At 41.4% G+C, this 19265-nt stretch overlaps 1 protein-coding gene across 7 annotated transcripts in view; it reads right to left on the minus strand.

The window, feature by feature from the left end:
- The window catches only part of QTMAN (queuosine-tRNA mannosyltransferase), a 201614-nt gene that overhangs the window by 30094 nt on the left and 152255 nt on the right, over nucleotides 1–19265 (minus strand). For all 7 annotated transcript variants that reach the window (XR_012777020.1, XR_012777021.1, XM_075511432.1 and 4 more), the window contains one exon: nucleotides 2164–2273. Coding sequence is in view for 5 of the 7 variants with exons in the window: in XM_075511432.1 (XP_075367547.1) it covers nucleotides 2164–2273 (110 nt within the window). In the remaining 2 variants the exon portion in view is untranslated. The remainder of the gene's footprint in view (nucleotides 1–2163; nucleotides 2274–19265) is intronic.

Raw genomic sequence — 19265 nt, forward strand, 5'->3', positions numbered from 1 at the left:
GCAGGTTGTCTGGGGCAGCCTGTATCGGCATTAGGGTAAGGATGGAGAGATGCTGCTGCCTGCTATGGGGCTCAGATGTCTGGGCTGGCCTTTCAAACATGCACATCGCTCCGCTGGTATTGTTATCTAGCCAAAATCTGATGGGCCATAAAACCACACTGAAGTGCAGCTTATATGCTAGGACAGGAGGAGCACCAACGACAGAAAACGGTCTTAAACCTCTAACTGAACATGATGCTTGTACTACACGCACGAAGATCAAAGATGAGATAGACACAACTTCCACTCATAAGGAGTAACTTCTGGTTATCGTTGGGATACTTGCCAGCCTCCGCTCCTCCACCACTGACAAAGCCCAAACAAGAGCCCGTCATGGAGCTATTCGCTCCCTTCCCCACCGCAGGAACTGCCCTCCAAAGCACCTTTGCCTGAAGCCCTAAGTCGTACCTCTCGATTCCTTTAGAGCCTAAACCCAGGCTTTAGCACCACTGAAAATTAGAGATTTCTTAACCTCCTACTGGATATTTGCTGGGTACTTCTAACCAGTGAAAACTGGGTTTTCAAATAAATGAATGATTACTGAATTATGAAATACATTATGCATTCTTTCTCTTACCAATGACTGTCAACATGACATTTATAACACTGAGGGAATTTGATCCCATGATTGGAGGGAGAGGAAACACAGTGCCAACCATTTATTAAAAAAAAAAAAATCTGTAAAAACCCTCTTAAATAGATTTTCAGTAAAGTATGTGCAACAGGTTTTATTGGTACTTGTTAGCAATGACCTGCATATGTCATTTGTATGACTACGGCCCTATCAAATGCATGGTGATGAGACACATTTCACCACGTTGCCCTTTATATAGACTCTATTTATACACGGGGATGAATGAATTGACAAGACAAGAGGTGCGGCATATAGATTTGATATACTGGCATAAATTTAGGATGATCTACATTATTCATAAGCACTGAAGCCACAAATGAGATATGTAACAACATCCAAAATGAGTGTCAATAGAATCTGTTCCCGCAGTGCACCATCGTATATTCCTATCTGTCACATATTCCTTAGAAATTTCTCCTTCTAAGAAATCTGGTGCGCTCAGTCTGGAAAGCAATGTTGCCTTGGGATCTGCGATAAGACCTGCCTGGAGGAACAGGCTTTCAGAAAACTGTCTAAAAAGAAGTGGACAGAAAACACAAAGAATTTCCTGCGCCCGAATTATTACCTCTTTTTCCAATCCAGCTGTGCCACAGTTGGGGACCCAAAAGTTATTTGGATCAGATCAATTTCTTGGCGTCTTAAAAACTGCAAAATTGAAACTAAAACAATTGAAACATCACCAGTCCAGCAGGCAACAGATATGACAGAACTGACAAATAAACTAATCCCAAGTCTATTTTTACAGACCGAAGAGGTAGAGGGATGCAAGCCTACATTTTGGAAAACACGTATGAGCTGAAACAGGGGATATTTTGAAGTTCGCCTGTCGTTAATGTACATTTTAGAAAGGTTTAATTTACTACCAGTGCACCCAGGATAGGATTTGATTATTCTCTTTATTACCACAATATCTCAGGCACAAAGCTGTGTGTACTCAGAATAAACCCAACTTCTTTTTCAGATGGGTGAAGCTGTTTACAGAGCAGTGCTTGTCAGAAACCAAGGAACGGAAGGAGTGTGCAAAAGAGTGGTATAAAAATATTAAAGATTAATGACCACTTTCGTGCCAGATACAAACCAGAAGCTCTCCACAGAAGTCCTTAACCTCACAGTTGAAAGGGAACTAAGTGTTTTCACCTGCTAAAATCTCAGTCTGGATTTCAGATGAGTGACCTCAGCCTGAAAGATTTTGTGTCTTCTCTGAACCATCCAGTCACTCACACCTATCTCTCTATTTAAATAAATATAGAAGTGTCTCTGAAACACAAGCCATAAATAAGGTCTTGCACTGCCAAGTAAAATTAAAAATGCTTACTGTCCTTAATAATTTTATTTTTGCGACATATCAATATTATTTAGTTTTACAACTAAGACGATTTTAAACACGTTCTTTCACTAATAGAAGAAAATATGTACATGAAAACTGCTTCTGGAAATATTTATTTTATGGTAACTTTACAGTAAAGGAAAAAAAAAAAAAGGAAAGGTACCTGGAATTTCAGTGAAAGCCTCTCCAAGGACGGACACATGAAAAGGTAGATCTTTCTCTTTCAGTTTCAGCAGGACTTTAAAGAAAGTTTCAGGATCTTTGTCATGTTCCCTTGAAAGAAACAGAACTTATCTCAGCATCATTTAAGTTTACTTGTGGAATTGGTTTTTTTTTTGTATATCAGAACAGTATTTCTCTTAAATTGTACTTTTGGGGACTAAACGTCGTCAGCATAGTTTCCCTCTTTGCTTACGCCGCATGGTTGAACGTTTTCCTCGACCCAGCACTCAGGATCAAAACTCAGTTTCATCAGATTCTTATCTCTCTTCCCTGTCTTCAAATGATGCCTTTACTCTTCAAATTACCAACTCTGAAAGTCAGAAAGACTGAGTAATATCTCACCTAGCTGAAGGCAAAATCACGTTAAAAAAAGGGTTGGGTAGGAACCTCCTCCCCCTTTTTTTTTTTTGCCTGTCAAAAAATATGTATACAATCTCCATTACAGTTTACCCCCTTTTTCAGGAGCAACAGGTTAATCAAAAACTGCTGCTAAAACCACAGGATTTCCCAAACTGGAATTTTATGAATCCATGCTATTCTCATGAAAAGCTTCTGATCCATTTAGTGCGTTAGGTAAAGAAGAAGGGAATAAACTACCACAAAGCATTTTCTACCTTTGGACTTCTGAGGAGGTAACTGGAAGTTAAAACAGAAAATAAGAAACTGGTACTTATTTATAATTTCAGCTGAAGATAATATTAAAGGTTTGTACAGGTATGACACTCAATGCCTTGAAACACAAGGTTGGTTATGTAAAAAGAAAATAAAAAGCCAATTTGCTAATCTATCTTCTTTACTAGCACAGAATGAAACGTTCAAAAGATACCATAGATGATCTAAATTTCCCAAATTCGGTATTATATTAAAAATGAAATGAGATAATTCCCCCACTCCAAGGTGAATATTGTATCTTGCATTTAATTACTTTACTTTAAATTATTGTATTTCAGACAGATGTGCACCATATGTCTTTAAAATATTTTGGTTTTATTTATTTTTTAGCAAATTCCACTGTTTTCCTTCCTGTATTAAGGGAAAATCTATAGCTCAGCTGTCCTGGTGTCTTTCTTCACAGACTAATTTTGTAGAATGAATCTGTAGGTTTATCACACTGCTATATGAAAGATTAATAATTATATCATTCAGGAAATCTGAAGCCAAATGACATCTGCAGCTCTACATGTGTTAATTTCTCATTCAGTCAATATTTTCGGTTTAGGGAATTAAAACAAATTAATCTTATAATTAATGTGACTTCCCTAGGCTGAGAAATCTTCAGGAATTGTGGAGTCTTCAGAATTAGTTGCATTTTCTTAAAATAAAGCCAGACAATAATTACTTTAAGAAGTCCTCCATCTCCCAGATTCGTTTTGTTCCCAATAATAAGGAGGAATGCAACTGCATAAGCTTCGTAATTTGTTTCACATCTGCGAACCAGGAGTTTTCACGGTGGTTCCAGTAACCAAAGTGGATACGGGCACTGGCTCGGAGAGAGAATTCCTTCTAGCTGCAAAGATCCCAGAACTGCCTACTAGTTTGCTTGCACCCTCACGCTTAAAATAGCCACCTGTTTCTGGTAGGTAAATGATGTTGCCAGTATTTTAGTTCCTTCCAAATGCCCAGCTGAAAGAGCCGAAATAGAGGTATTGACCAGTTGTATTGAAAAAAAAATACAATTGAAAAAAAAAAATACAACAGAGGATGCCGACTTGGCTGGAAGGGAACGCCTCTATTGGAAATGTGCAAGTTTGCAAGGAAAATACCTTTGGTGCTGGGAGTCAGTGCAAGTCATTATAACCTTTCCCGTTAGCCTCGTTTTAACGTCAGCCTGCCGTTTTCCTCGTTAGCCTAGTTTCCTCGTTTTCCTCGTTAGCATTTCCCCTAGGCAGGCTTCTGTGGGTGCTTTAGAAGTGACCCCCACGAGCCCAGCCTGTACCTGCCGCTGAGCTACGCGCAGCTCATCCCGAGACGGACCGAAACCTCCCCGCAGGCGGAGCAGGCGGCCTCGACAGGCAGAGCCACGGCCCTTACGGGGATCTTTCTAAGCTCTTCCCAGCCGCGCTGTCAGCTCCGCGGTCACAAAACGTCCTTCCAGCAAAGGATACGCTTTCCCTCTCCCGTTCCAGAAGAGACCAGGGGTCCCCGAGGCAGCCAAAAGTGGAGGATGCTGTTGGAGCCACATTGTCAAGGAGCTGGCAGGAGAATACGGAGCCTTACAGCTCGTGGAAGCCACATAAGCTGCACATATTTAGGAAAACTGATAGGAATTGGAAGTTGCAGCTTTGTTTAATAGGTGGGGAAGAACAGAAGGAAAATTTGGCACCCAGAAGGAATGCTGAAAGGGGAAACGTTTCCTCTGCGCTGGAGCCTCTCTTATGGGTTTTCTGCTGTAGGTGATCCTCCTTCCATAGCCCCTTTTAAAATATTTTGCTTATATGTGATACTCCCAGATGTTAATGACACGTTTTGTGAATCTTGTAGCTTTTCTATTTGGGAGGTCATCTTATTCCGTTTATCCGTTCCTGTGACTCTTCCACACCACAACCATTTTATTTTCAGTTCAGACCTACAGAAAACTTCTAGCACGTGCACCTACAGATTGCAATGTACCATTATCCTTGCAAGTTAGTAAAGGTATAGCTAACCAGGTGGAAAGCAATAAATAGTACAAGACCACCTCTTTACTGCATCAGAAAGAAAAGAGCTCTGCTTCTTGGCTGACATGGAGAAAATCATATACAATCCAGTCTGCCTTACTCAGCAACAACTGCTAAACACACCAGATTGTCATAGCAGTGATCATGGAAAAAGATGAACACAATATGGAATGTCTGTTCTGTAAAGATCTGCTCAAAATGACGTGCACTTTTGGCTGCATCTGTTGCATTTTTGAGCTTTATTAAGCAGTATTAATTATATATACTCCATTTCCTTAAGAAGAACTGCAAAACTGTATAAAAGCCTGATATTAAAAGGCAAACTTTTCTTTGAAGATGTTATGTTTGGGGAAAAATCAAGCTAATGTGATTCCAGGGTCCGGCTTTGTTGTTTAGTTTAGGTATTTGAAATGCTCTTGTATTTTTACTTGATTTGATATGCATCTGGTAAAGGAAAAACAAGAACTGGGCACGGTATGAAGATGCTCTAAATTTCATCGTAAGAACATGAAAACATCAGAATGACTAAACTCCAGCTGTAAATGCCACAAAACAGACATAGGCACCATACCTATACTCGGATTTGAGAGCACTGCCATTGGAGACATTCAACCTCCGTGTTTAGATACTGCACGCTACATTTTTTTTACCCAGGATTTTTTATTTTTGAGTCTAAAACACATTTTAAGAGAGACATTTGAAGTCTCTCTTAAGAACTGGCTGAGGTTTAGTGGTCTGGGTATGGGAACGTGGCCCAGGGATCGGCCTGATTTAGTGGCTTCCCTTTGCAATCTGAAATAAAACTTTCAAGACTGTCCTTGCAATGGGGAATGGGAGGGTGGTGGTATCGCCAGCACCCGTGCCGAGCCTCCATTATCTCTGCCTTAGATTTTCTGTTTATAAAATGGGTGTGACAGTATTATTTTTTCACCACAGAAGGACGCTGTCAGGATTAATTGATGACTTGACATCCCTCTTTTCAGCCTAAAACGATTAAAAAAAAAAGCAACTTCATAGCACTAGGATGATGCTCCTCTAGACAATCAATGGCAAGAGCCTTCCAAACACCCTTCTGCTACTCAGGGATGTCGTGAATTCAGCCTGAGCCCTCGCGCCTTACCCAGTGCTGGAACTGGAAGGAGAGTGCAGAGACCAGCTAAACCGGAGTCATTCCCTGGGGCTGCAGGACACCCATATCCCTGACCAGTGACGGAAAACACATTTAAAAGAAAAATAAAAGAAACAGCAGAATTTGGCCCTTTACATTATTCAGTGCATGTTCACCTCTGGAATTAGAGTGAAATTCAGTAAGAGACCCATATGGTCTTCTGTGACTTAAGTTTAATTTTTGAAGTATATGTAAACTTATCATACGTGGTGATAAGCGCAGTTATTTAGGATTTGGAGGAAAACACGTAGAACTACGCAATTAGGAAGTAGAAGAGTTGTGGAAAAGAGACAGGACTTGCTCAAAATAAATGCAGTCTCTCTAAAAAACAAACAAACAAACAAAACCCTACAGTTTATGGAAGTTAATCAGTACCATAAAAGTGCTAAGCCAGGGGAGAAAGTCTTAATATTTGAGAAAATACTGCATAAAGCGTACATAATGCTTGTGATAGCAACGGCCCTGTCGTGCCACCTCTCAAGGTGCTACGTATTCTGAAAGGGTTACAGATAAGCTCAGCTAAAAGCAATATTAAAAGGGTTGATCTTAATCTTCTTAGGACATTTAGCACGGGAGATTTTCAGTGGTCGAGAATCCCAAATCGTGAGGGCACGAAGTAATATCTCACTTTTTACAGTGCCTTGAATCTGAGCAATTCAAACCGGGTGCATCTTCTTCTGCCTCCCCATTTCATAAAATCATCTGAATGTCAGGTGAGCAAAGGTGGGAAGCGGCAACACTAAACCAGGTACAAAATCTTCACAAGTTGAAGTAGAATTTTAATTTATTTTTTTTTTTTTTTAGGGTATATACCAAGAGCTAAACCACAGATTTCTGCCTACCTGCAATTATTGCTAGAAAATGGCTGACAAAATAGGCCACTGGAGTATCAGTCATTATTTATGAAGCTGGGCAGCAGTCGTGGAGACAGAGGACTGGCGAGCCAAGAGACACCCGGGGAGGGGAGAAAGGGACAGGGGACAGCAGCCGGGGACAGGCACGGCCGCGGCAGAGCGCAGGGAAGGCGTGAGGGGCAGGGACGGGGCTGGGGAAGCCCGTGGGCACAGAATCAATAATGAAAAGTGAAGGAAACGAAGTTTCTAAGACACAGACCTTGAAGGGGATGACAGTGGTCCTTTAGTTTTGGGAAAGTGAAATAGCGAGGAGCGAGCGTGGCAGCAAACGGGGCAGACGAGATGGGCAAAACAAGGTAAAAGGGAAGCGAACCACAAGAAGGGAAAAAAAATAATAAAAAAATACAAATATTCAAGTTGAAAACTAAAAAATGATGGCATATCCAAACCCGGGGGGGGGGGAGATAAATATAGGGTAAATAGAAGAGAAAAAGGAAAAGGCATAGGCTTAGGAAAAAATGAAAGAATACAGAAAAATCAGACTCGGAGATAGAGAGAAGCTGCAGAGAGCATTTGAGAGTGCTATCAGTGGTAGAGAAGAGGTCAGAAAAACCCCACTAAAGATATAAATTAGGAAGCAAAAATAAAACTGCACGGTAATTAAAGAAGGAGAACCGAAGAGGGAGAGAATAAAGAGAGCAAAGGCAGGCAGCGGCGTTAGCGGGGAAGCAGAGTGCAGCGAGGATGGAGAACAAAAGCACCGCGGAGGAGCAGGCAGAAAATCCGCAAAATCCCTCGTAAAAGTTAACATTTTTGAAAGGGTGGAGGTGAGGAAAAGCATGGGCAGCCACCGCGGCTGAGAGGGGGCTGCGAGGCGCGAGCTGCACCTCCACCACGCCCGAGCCAGGAGCGGGAAGGTGCCTTTATCCCAGTAACGTCCTTCGTTCGGGTGGTAACGGCAGGAACTGGAGGTTCTTCACTGTTTTGACTGATCCGGTACGGACTTGGGGAGGGTGGCGAAGGGTGCCAGAGGCTGATAAGAAGCCTCACGTGACATCAGCCTCCTGTTGACCCTGGGTCTGCCCAGGGCGTTCTCAAGAAGCGAAGAGCAGCACAGCAATAAGGGGTGCGCGCTCCCCTGAACTAAAAACGGGGCTCCATTTCGCGTCAAACCTAACCTAAAGAACAATAACAGGGTTTTTTTCACTGCATTATACTATTTACGGCATTGCACTTTGATATTTTGTGTTAAATCTTGAGCTCAGCAAAATTTGCATATAGGTTTATTATAACCTAATAACGTTAGAAAGTAGCAGCGTAGTCGCAAAAAATAAGCCTGGCCTTCAAAACAGAGGATTGCAGAGTTCTGGTCTTTTCCTGACGCTGATTTCCCACGAGACGGCTCTGCCCAGGTTTCCCCATCTGTAAGATACGGTCTTACAGGAGCTTTCATTTACAGAAATGCGGTGAGGATCGGCGTCAGTAAATACTTCAGGAGGACAATATTCGTCTTAAAGTAAGAGGACTCATGTTACAAGCCTATTCCATATACCAAATGAAATACATTCTAGTGATTATTTTCATGGAGGACAGAGGGATTTCCTAAATCAAATGACTTAAATATACATTTTCTGTGGTAAGAGTGGAAAAAACAAAAGGGACAAAAAAAAAATTAAAATTCTAAGACCAAATTTCTGGTAACAATGCTCATGGTAACTGCAAAACAGGAAATATTACTGCTGGGAAAGAGCTATTAGAAAAGAAACAGGGGAAAAAGAAATAACTATGAAAATGCAAACATGAAGGAAAAGTTAATTGCTTTCCATTTATTCAATTTATCACAGTATTTTCCCATCCTTTTACATTTCCAATATGAGGTAGACTGTAAATATGTAGTTAAGTCCTATGAGTTTTCTTCTTCAGCTGATACGCTTACAAAATGTCTTTGCTGTAATTGTGCCTCTAAACATTGTCTGGCATCATCAGCATCAAAAGTTACCACAACATCTAATACCCCCTCCGTTAATACAAAATGGAGTCAAGTAAAAAGAAATGTTTTTGCGTAAGTGTCACTGAAAAAAAGGACCCTACAGAATAAATTTTAGCTAGCTATTTGGAGGTCCTACAAGCAAAAACGGTCCCGACCCTTGCCTGCACTTGCAAAACACCTCTGCAAGCCCAGGAATTAAAAAATGGCACTAGAGAGGTAAAAAGCAGCCCAACAGTACTGGCAAATACAGTGTTTTATTTTCTATTATAGCCCGTGACGTATTTACAGTGAGGAGTGTGTATTTTACCTTCTGATTTTTTCAAATTGCTGGCCTGAGAAAAATGGGTGGCATTTTGCTTTACGCTGGAAAAGCATTTTCTTCTATCTTGTGTTATCTAGAAGAGATTCATAAAAAAAAGAACCTTGGGAGTTTATTGTTTAGATTCTTCTTCTTCTCCCCTCACAATTCATGAAGAAAAAACTCAAAATAAAATATTGCGCATTCTCTAACCAAAGAAACCTCAGGATCAGCATCAGTCATTGAGCCTCCTGCTTATTTCCTAAAGAGAGATTAACCTTTGAAGACAAAGACCGGCGTTTGGTCTCAGTTACCTTGGTGTAAAAATCAAGGCACTTTCATTCAGAGGCCTTTTCATTTCTTTTACTCCAACTTAGAGAACCTAGCTTTTCACAAGTGTAAGATTCAGGTTAAAAACATTTTACTCGAATTTGCAACACAACCCAACAACTGCTATGGACTACCCCCAAACAGTTTCTTTAAAAAAAAAAAAAAAAATTAAAATTAACTTCCTTTTGTGTTCCAAAGGTAACATAACAAATGGTTTCCTGTTGTCGGGAGTCGTGGTAGGCAAGATAAAATAATCTGAGTGACCCTGACAGCCCTGATAACCATACACAATATATCCTATTGTAATTCAACGTACTATAAAAAAGTCATGTCATGGTAATAATAGATGGGTATGAATATGATAAAAGTAGATAAAAATCTACTCAGGTGGTTCCTTGGAAGAACAGAAGAAGAATCAAACATCAGTTACTACATAAAAACTACATTACTATGCATTTGCCTGGGAATGGCAATCCCACCATACAAGACCTTCTGTGATTTCCATGGTGGACTCACATCACCAAACTACAACTACTTAATACTCCTCCAGATACACTGCCTGGGTCAGAAAACAAGTCCTGGTCCTTACTGAGTAATACCCCGAGAGGAATTAGCTCAGGTACCTGACATAACTCATCCTTTTGGATTTGTGAAGCTGTCACCTCCAAGGATGAAACTCCTAAGCAGGAACTTTCCTGGCACCAAGACCAAGGCTGGAAACTCATTATTCAACGAGATTAAAGTAACTACAAATCTCACCGCCTTCAGAATGAGGAATCAACTCGTTTCATTGAGTCAGTTTTTGCACAAACACAACTGAGAAAAAGCAGAGATTCGAGGACAAAGGGAGGGGAAAAAAAGGTGAAAACATGGAGAAAAGGAAAGCGGGGAGGAGAAGAAGGGAAAGGGAGAAGAGAGTCAAACAGCTGCAGTGTGGTAAGAAGAGGAAACTAATTAAAAAGAGCTTTGAAGGAAGAAACATAACCCCCGTATTATTGGTGAAAATAAGGAAGAATATTAGATCATTTTCTTAGGAAATATTTGATTTTTGTCTCTTGGCGGGTATTCGCGTGCTTTGGTCAGGGGTGCTGTGAATTACAAAGGGGGCTGGTGGCACTGTCTGCTAAGTTTGCCTCGGACTTCTTATTACAAAACCTCTTCTGTCCTTGTTTATGATGTTTCCCAAGACTGAGGCTACCCTGGACTATTATCTTCTAGAAAAATTCTGCCAAAAGTTTTCCAGAACATCCAAAGAACAAGATTTAAAAAAAACCCAACACTATCAAGTAAATCTGCAAACCCTATCTTGCATATATTAAATTTCAAATTAGCCTCTGTTTTAAGTATTTGAACCGCTTTTTGTTTTAGAGTAAGAAACATTTAGATGCATTTGATTTTGAGTCAAAGATAGGCTTTTTGTTGCATGTATTGGAAGGCTTCCTAAAAATGTAGCCAAGCCTTTTAAAAATTTCTTTTTGTGCCTGGTCACTGAACGGTCCACGTGTCTTGGGCACACCTTAGGCTAAACCTGAGCAAGACAGCCCTATGTTGCAGGTCAGGCTGCTAAAACCCAGGCAGGATCTAACATCTGAACTGAAAACACAGATGTTATCTTCACTTTCAATGATTCCTCCACTGGATTCAGAATAAAATCACTACACTTTGCAGACTAGAGAACTGGTTTATATGCATTGAAAATAAGGAACAACAAGAAAATGGAAGATTTGGTTAAGAAAATAAAGCAGTGTAAGAGATGGGCTGAAGAGGCAGAAAGTGGTAATGGTAATGTGTGCTTTTCTCGTTTGACTAAAACTCTCAGATGTGGACCAGAATAAAGCAAAACGGACAAATAAGATCTGATGAATATGACCAGTTATGCAAGAATAGCATTGCAAGAAAATAGCAAACTGAGTGAAGAAGTAGAGGAGATGGGGAAAATATACAACACAAGGCCAGTTCATACGGGAAAAAATGTGATAAGCTGAATAAGGACACCAGTATAAGAGACCAAGAGGACAACACGGCCAGGCTGGACAATGGGGCTTTGGAGAAAACAGGCCCCAATATGTTGCAGAAGGCCCCTTGCACAGACAGGGAGGGTGACTGAAACGATGGAGACAGGGGAAGGTTGAGAAACTGGAGAAGAGAAAAATTAGATGCGAATTTGCGGCGCAAGGAGACTATATAGGAGGAGATGCCCGAGAAATTGAGCACAGCAAAGAGAAAAGGAAGAGGTTTGAAAGAGAAAGGCCAAGATCAGCTTGGGTGAATGGAGGAGAAACGGGTTGTTTTGATGGCAATTAGGTGGAAGACTGCAAGCCCCCTTCCTTCAGAGCCTTGAGAGGACTCCTTAGTCCCACCAGTTCACGTGCGTTTCTGCTCAAAGCCTTGGGTTTTGCAGTTGTACTAGAGAAGAAGGACGCCATAAAATGAGTCTCCCATCATGGAAAAAGGGAGAGCCAAGCTTACTGGAGCTTTACGGCAAACTGATACTTCTATTCCAAACTTAAATCATCTCAAAATGTCCAGGTGATGCAGTTGTAGTCTTACAACTGCATCAGCTTTTGAGTTAACTCAAAATCAGTTTTTCAACCATGGCTGAAACATTTATTGTAACAGGCTTCAGAGGACAGCACTAAAGTGGCTGCCCTACGAGCGTCTGGATAGCACAGAGGGAGTGAAGAAGGAAGGTTTCTGCACGTGATATTTTAAGCAGAATCTTTATGGTATTTAACTTTTTTCTTGTATTTAAGAAAACAGGTACATCAGAGTGCAAAACCCATCCCATGGAGCAGCAACCCACTCACGGGGCTTGAATTTTGCTTTTGTTGCAGGTAACGGTGCTCATAGAATCTGATACAATGGTTTACTACTTGCACCCCAAGTAAGATGCTGCTTCAACCTTGACTTCACAGCAGTGGAAAAAGGGTTTACCCCAAATTGCTCTAAACGCAATGAGAAGCAGAATTGGGCCACGGAGCTTAAATAGAGAAAAGAAAGTAGAGTGCTTAGTAGAAGTGAAAGACCTAAGTGTATTTGGGGAAACGGAGAGTAAAAAAATAAGTTTTCTTTTAATACGATTCTTTTTCAGCCTATTAAGTTCTCCAGTATCAGAATGAAGTCTGCTAAAAGTTAGTAAATAAAGGCTTTCAGGAGAGCTTTATTAAATCACTTGTGACTTATCAAGTTAAAACTCCCACTCAGATATCTTAATAAAACTTTCAGAGAATATATTTAATTTTCCTGGAAATCAGAAGCCAATTACTAAGTACAGGAGTTACTGTCTGCCACACCACCGATCAGCTTTCTGTAAATAGAATATTTACCAACAACTTGGATTTAGTTCCCTAAAGTTTCGGTTTCTGAAGGTCAAATAACTATGTAACTGCTTAATAAAGAAGCAAAGAAGTACCTCTAAATATCTCCAAGCTCTGATGGGCTTATATTCTGCTCCTTAGGTGAGGTATTAGCAAAGCTTATTTATTTTCATTTCCAAGGCTTTTATTTGCTCATTCCCTTGTGGTAAAGCTGATTTCCATGATGATTCCCTTCTTAATTTTAATACCCTTTTTACTCATCATATAGACATAAGAATTTTCCATAAAATAATGAAACCCTTCCAAAGGAAATGAAGACAACTAGGAGAGGAAAGTAAACTACAGCTTGCATTTTTTTCTTTTTTCCCCCAATTAATTGATCCACTGTCATATGCATATATGAAAGATTTTTTTTTTAATGAAAGGAAAATAAGGTTAATTAACATAAAACCCCTCACTCCTTGAGATGTTGAATTTTGTATTTTATCCATGCTGCCTTAAGTGCCTTGATTTCCCAGTAATGACCTAGTTCTCCTAATGAGTAACATTAACCCCTGGCTGTAGCTGTCCAGGACTTAATTGTCAACTGGAGCTGAAATAGGAGAGTTTGCCGATCAGCAGGTATGTGGTATATTAACTCATGTCATTTCAGACCCTAATAAATAAATCTGTTGCTAAGGCAACAGGAACATCAGCTGTATCACTTTTTCCTACCCCCCCCCCCCCCCCCTTTTAAAGGAAACTGCCTTTCACACCGAGCTTTTAAAAAAGGAAATTAACTACATGTAACCGTAATTAGAAGAAACATCGTTTCTCATCTCAGAAACATATCTACATTAATGAAAAAAGGCATTCAGAAAGAGGACTGCTTTCTACCATGACCAGGGTAACTGAAATGATTTCCCTCAACTGAGGGAATGCAATTTGAAGTATACATCTGAGTGAGAAGAGATCACAAAATATTTTAGCTCTTTGTATTTCCGAGATAGTTCCCCTCTCCTTTAGTACACTGCTGATGCCAACTGAGCAAACTGCTTCAACTATTAATCAGGAGCCCAGGCAACTGAAACCATAGGAGAAAAAATAGCACTCGAACACCTCCGTGACCCTCCGTGAATCTTTCCATATGACGGGCAGACGTGCGATCTTTTGGAAAGCTAAAAAAGACCCCGTTTTCAGCTCATCGGATTTACCCGCTAACGAAAACTTAAATACCCGATTTAAACGTAGAAGCCATTGCTCCTCCCTGCCCCATGGAGGCAGTTACCTGATTCTTGCATGGGAAAAGCCAGCGGAAGCTCGGGGCAACACGAAGGCATCTCCAAAGGCAGACGTGATTTGGTGAGCTGTGCTGCAAGAGCTGGTAACTCACTTTCTGCCTCAGTTTCCCCACCTCTAAGATCGGATCCTGAATACTCCTGGTTTAGACTAACAGATTCAAGGTTTTATAGAAAGGCAAAGCGTATACAAGTGCAGGTAGTACAAATATTTTTGTGTTCCAGAAGGTTTGGGAAGGAAGATCTTGGTTCTCTTTGTTGGGGATGATGCACTGCTGGGGTCTCTCAGAGCCTCGCAGGTGACTGTCACAGCCCTCACTTAATTCCTGCTGTTCTACCATGGGATGAAGCATTTACCTTAACATTTTCAAAATTGTTAGGCTCACATTCAGCTTATGACTACAGGACAGTTCTTCCGAATCTCTAGTTATCCACATCTCAACCAGAGATCAGGCGGGAAGGGAACTGAAGAGAGGTTCATAAGGCCAATTATTGCTCTTGGAATACTTACTATAGGCTCTGCTCATACTATAAACATAACAAACTGCTCCTCAAAATTATATCTGTCTTTTTCGATTAAGAATACAGAGGTAATACAAAGCATCTTTTTTTCCGTTACCAAAATTAGAGATGCTTTCTCCTCTGGACTATCAACCTCTTGTAGTCCTTCAGGAAAACATGCCATAAGAAAGATGGAAAAAATGATGCTGAGATGTCCACTATAGCAGGAGAGGTCTTCATTATAGGCTGAACTTTTCTGCAAGCTCTTAAAAACAGGGATCAAGGAATAGCGGACTTTCCACTGAAGGGGGTCAATACCCCTAATATCTGCCCGTGGGAAGAGGTGTCAAGGTTAGATTTCACCAATGAATGAGCAATGAAAGAAAAACAGATTCTTCCAAACTCCCTTCCAGTTAACATTTAAATCTGAGCTTCTTGGGAGTATTTCATTAACTTTCTTATTTGCTACTTATAAAAACTCAATATCTGCATTGAAACTGAACTCTAGCTTGCATGAAAGTGAAGTTAGACTTTTTTTTTTTTTTTTTTTTGCTTTAGGTGTTGAAGAAGTGAGGGTTTCAGCTTCGACTTAATCAGATGTCTCTACGTACACTTCCGTGGCACTGGTTCATTCACCACGTGTCATCTGTATTGCAGCCCTGGTGAACACCGTTTTCTTTGGGAGTATTAGATAGCTTTTCTTAGACACTGCTAAAAAGTTTCCATTTTGAAATTGTTATTTTACATCCTATGGGCTTTTTATCGTATCTGGTACCTTTTAGTTAAGGCTGTATAAACACTTGCATTTTAAGCCTTTGTTTTCAGTCTGCCTTACGTATCCACCACGTTCACTTTTTCGGATTGAATTTGCCAGAATCAGTTGCCTTTCAAAGATGAGGTTTCCCTGCAGGAACTCACTCCCCGTTCAGCACAGATCTACAGCCAAATTCTCCACTGCTTTCCCGTGCAAAGGGGCAGAACAGACCCAGACAGCTATAATTTCCCTGAAATGAGGGATCTGCTTTCCTTGGAGAACACACAACCTCTGCCATCCTTACACGACATCGCACCAGTGGCCACCCGGCAGGGAGAAGTAGGGCCACAGCCCCTTCTTCTACGTGCTCTCTGCAGGCTGTTTACAACGTTGAGGATGCCTGTCGAGGCTAATAGTATTTATGGGCACTCAAAGGTGATTTCTAGGTGGAGCACCTACTCCTTCGCCTTTTGCTGTCTTGCCATACCGGCATCTTGATGGGATAAACTTTGGTCCAAAATATTCAACAGCGTGAGGACAATATGACTTTGGAATAGATTCACTGTGTTCTCAAATGTCTCTATATTAAATAGTTTTGAATTCTGAATTCAAAGGCAAACAGCAACTACACAAATCCTGTATTGCACTGCCAAGGTGAAGAGGAGCAAGGCGTTACTATTAAAAAACCATCTTCCCAGGCTCCTCGCCCTCGCAGCTTGCGGAGGGCTTGTGCTCAGCTCGCCGATGAAGAGCTGGCCCATCACAGAAGGCACAGCACCAACTGCACTACCTGGGACAAGCCCTTTCCAAGGACTTGCTCCTGAGTGAAGGGGACGAGGTCCTCATGGTGGGCGACCACACGTTAGTACAACAACGGTGATGACAAAACAAGCTTTCCTCATCGACGCACTTCTTCAGCTCTTTGACTTTGCGATCCTCTACATTAAAAACAGGCAACTGGGCACAGCGCTATCTCTGTACACACCGTTTTCCCTTGGACCAGAAATCTTCAGATAATTTTTGCAATCTAGATTTTTTTTTTCTGCTGAATTTCCTCATCGTGACTTCCACTGCCGTTCCTCCCGCTCCTGTATCTCCTGCCCCACGTCCTTCCCCACGCTCTTGTCACACGCTGGTACGTACGGACACGAGATAACGGGTTTATCTGATCTTCCACGCGAATTGATAGCGGCAGTTTGTTTGCATGTGTGTGTAAATTCTCACCGATTCCCCATGTGATCTTTTATCACACCCATACAATTAGGGGAAGAAGAATTGATTTCTGACAACTTTCTCTTATCAAGTCTTTAACTGCTGAGATGATACAGCGCACATAGGGAAAAAAGAAAAATCGTAAGGCTCGGGTGAATGCCTTGAGTTAAAAGAAGCACTGTAGGTCTTCTCCATGAAAGACAGAAGTAAAGAGGCTCCAATCTTATAATAAAATTACGTATGTGTCAGCTGGATGATGTGACTGCGGTTGGGGCGCACTGGGTACCACATCCACTGTCGCGCTCGCATGCAAAAAGCTGAGGAACACGCTGGTGTACCCCAATTACAGCAAAATACCTTTGGCAAGTGTCTGTGGCCCCATTTGGGGGCAGTGAGAGGGAATAATGTACATGTATAAATGCTGATGGGCTAGTTTGTGGGGGGAGAGGAGGATCGGGCCACCCCGGTCACTGCCATCTTAATATACTCATCCTGCACCAAATGGACGTTTTATCACCTTGCGATGAAAACCTGTGGGACGCTACAAAGTTCTGATCACATGTGGGAACTTTGTCCGTCGATCACCGGAATTTTGCTCTCCGTTTCCAGCAAAGCCCATTTGCACAAAGGGAAGAGCAATTCCTTGGCATAGCCCTTGCAAGAAAGCAGCTCGGAAACCCATCACAGCCTTTTATCCGGATCCTTGGCCATAAGTCATTTCTATTAGCAGCGCCTTGCTATAGATGTTTATAACAAAACATTAAAGACTTGGTGAGAAAGGAGAAAACAAATTACTCTGCGGAGAACCTAGCAACTCTGCTAAAATACTGTCAGTTATTTATCTGCTGTCGGCAGAGGTTGCACGCTGTAATCCTCGACAGGCTCGGATTCGGGGGGGATGGAGAGAAGGGGCAGGGATTGCATCGAAGGGCCTCTTCTCATGCAAAGACATTTTAACACCGATTTAAAGCGAGAACGTGTCTGCTGGAGAATGTCGCTTTAGATTTTGATGCATTTCCAAGCAGGCAGGGCCTACGTTGGGTTGACTTAGCGGGAGAGGTGTTGGGGCTAACACCGTATTTTAGGGCGCTGGCGGTCCCCGTGAAGCACTAACGCAGTGAGGTCAGCATCACTTCGTTTCGAGAGGTTTTCTGTAACAACAGCACGACTTCACGAAGGTTGGGTTTTGTTTTTTTTTTAATGGTTTAGCCGAAGGGTTTTTTTGTTAGGTGAAGAGGAAATATAGGAACATAAAAAAAAAAATAAAATCTTCCTTTTCTATTTTTTTTTTTTTTCCCAAATGAAAACCACATGTAAATCATCAGGGTAGACAATGGTTGTTAAATATTATTGTATAGGACAATATCTGCGAGCGCTTCGTGCTGGAATACAAGCAGGATACCACTGCCAATGTTTTACACACAAAAACCCCCTCGCACATTACAACACTTGGCTAAAATTAGTCCTCTTTACGAAGAAGCTCGCGCTAGGCCGAAGAAGGGGATGCTTTTAACTGCTGATGCCTGAATAAGGCACGCGATGCGTTCGTCTCTAATAAGGCAACGAGTGCTTATTTTTGGCTACGCTGCCCGGCGAGGGGGCTGCTTCCAGCCCCTTGCTTTCACCTGTGCCATCCGGGCTACGGGCTGAGGACGCTCGGATGTTCGGCGAATGCTAAACCGGCGCCTTAATTTTCTAATTCATATTCACCAATTAAAAATAAACCGTCTCTTTTATGAGCGAATTTACATCAATCAGTTGCTAAAGCATCCTAACACTAAAGGGTAGGAGTTCAGCCCGGAAGATTTGCATGCGGCATCCTCAGACGGAGGCAGGCGCTTTCGATTTCCATCGAGAGCCTTGCTGCGCTGGAACTCTAATGGGCTTAGAACAGTAAATTTTGAAGAAACTGATTGCTGCCCCCGTAGCTAGTAAATGCCTGCCTGGACCCAGTGGCATTTGAAAAAAGTGTTTTATCATAAAATTATCCCAGCAGAGTCCATTCTGCAAGATAACATCATCATCATCATCATCATCAGTACTCCATGCAGGACCCAACAGCTCTGGCACAATATTGCCAGTCATTTATCTGTTGTCAGCACAGGTTACACACTGTAATCCTTGACTGCCTCGGAATTAGAATGTCTTTGATGTCCCCACAAGAGTTTTTTGCCCGAAGGCTTTACCAATGCTCGGCGGCTCAGTGTTTATTCCTCGTAATCTTCCTCTCATCTCCAGGCTAGCAGTGACAGATGGTTATGGGCACACAATAGTATTAAGAGTTTGATATTTATTTTTTTTTTCTATTTTTTTTTTTTTATGCTGTGCTCTCTGTACAACAAATAGCTATCAGACGCGGGCCAGAGAGCTGACATGGCTCGCTTAGGTAATGGCAAACAAACAGCTCGGGCTGATGCTTTCTGTCATTTTCCCCGCTAACCCTGCTTGTTTTCATTGTATACTCTCAAAGGTAAACTATATTAACCTTATAGACTGTTATTAAAAAGATATATCTATATGAGCATAAAGTGCTTTTCTCTTTTTCTTACTCTTTTGATTATGAAAGTAATACTGCTGACATATTGAACAAATATCGAATGTCAACATAAATTTTTAGTGTGTGATAATATTCCCCTTCATATAGCTGTGTGTCAGGCGGGAACCCATGGATGATGCATAGCAGTA

This window comes from Mycteria americana, chromosome 9 (assembly GCF_035582795.1).
Source record: "Mycteria americana isolate JAX WOST 10 ecotype Jacksonville Zoo and Gardens chromosome 9, USCA_MyAme_1.0, whole genome shotgun sequence".
Classification (NCBI taxonomy): domain Eukaryota; kingdom Metazoa; phylum Chordata; class Aves; order Ciconiiformes; family Ciconiidae; genus Mycteria; species Mycteria americana.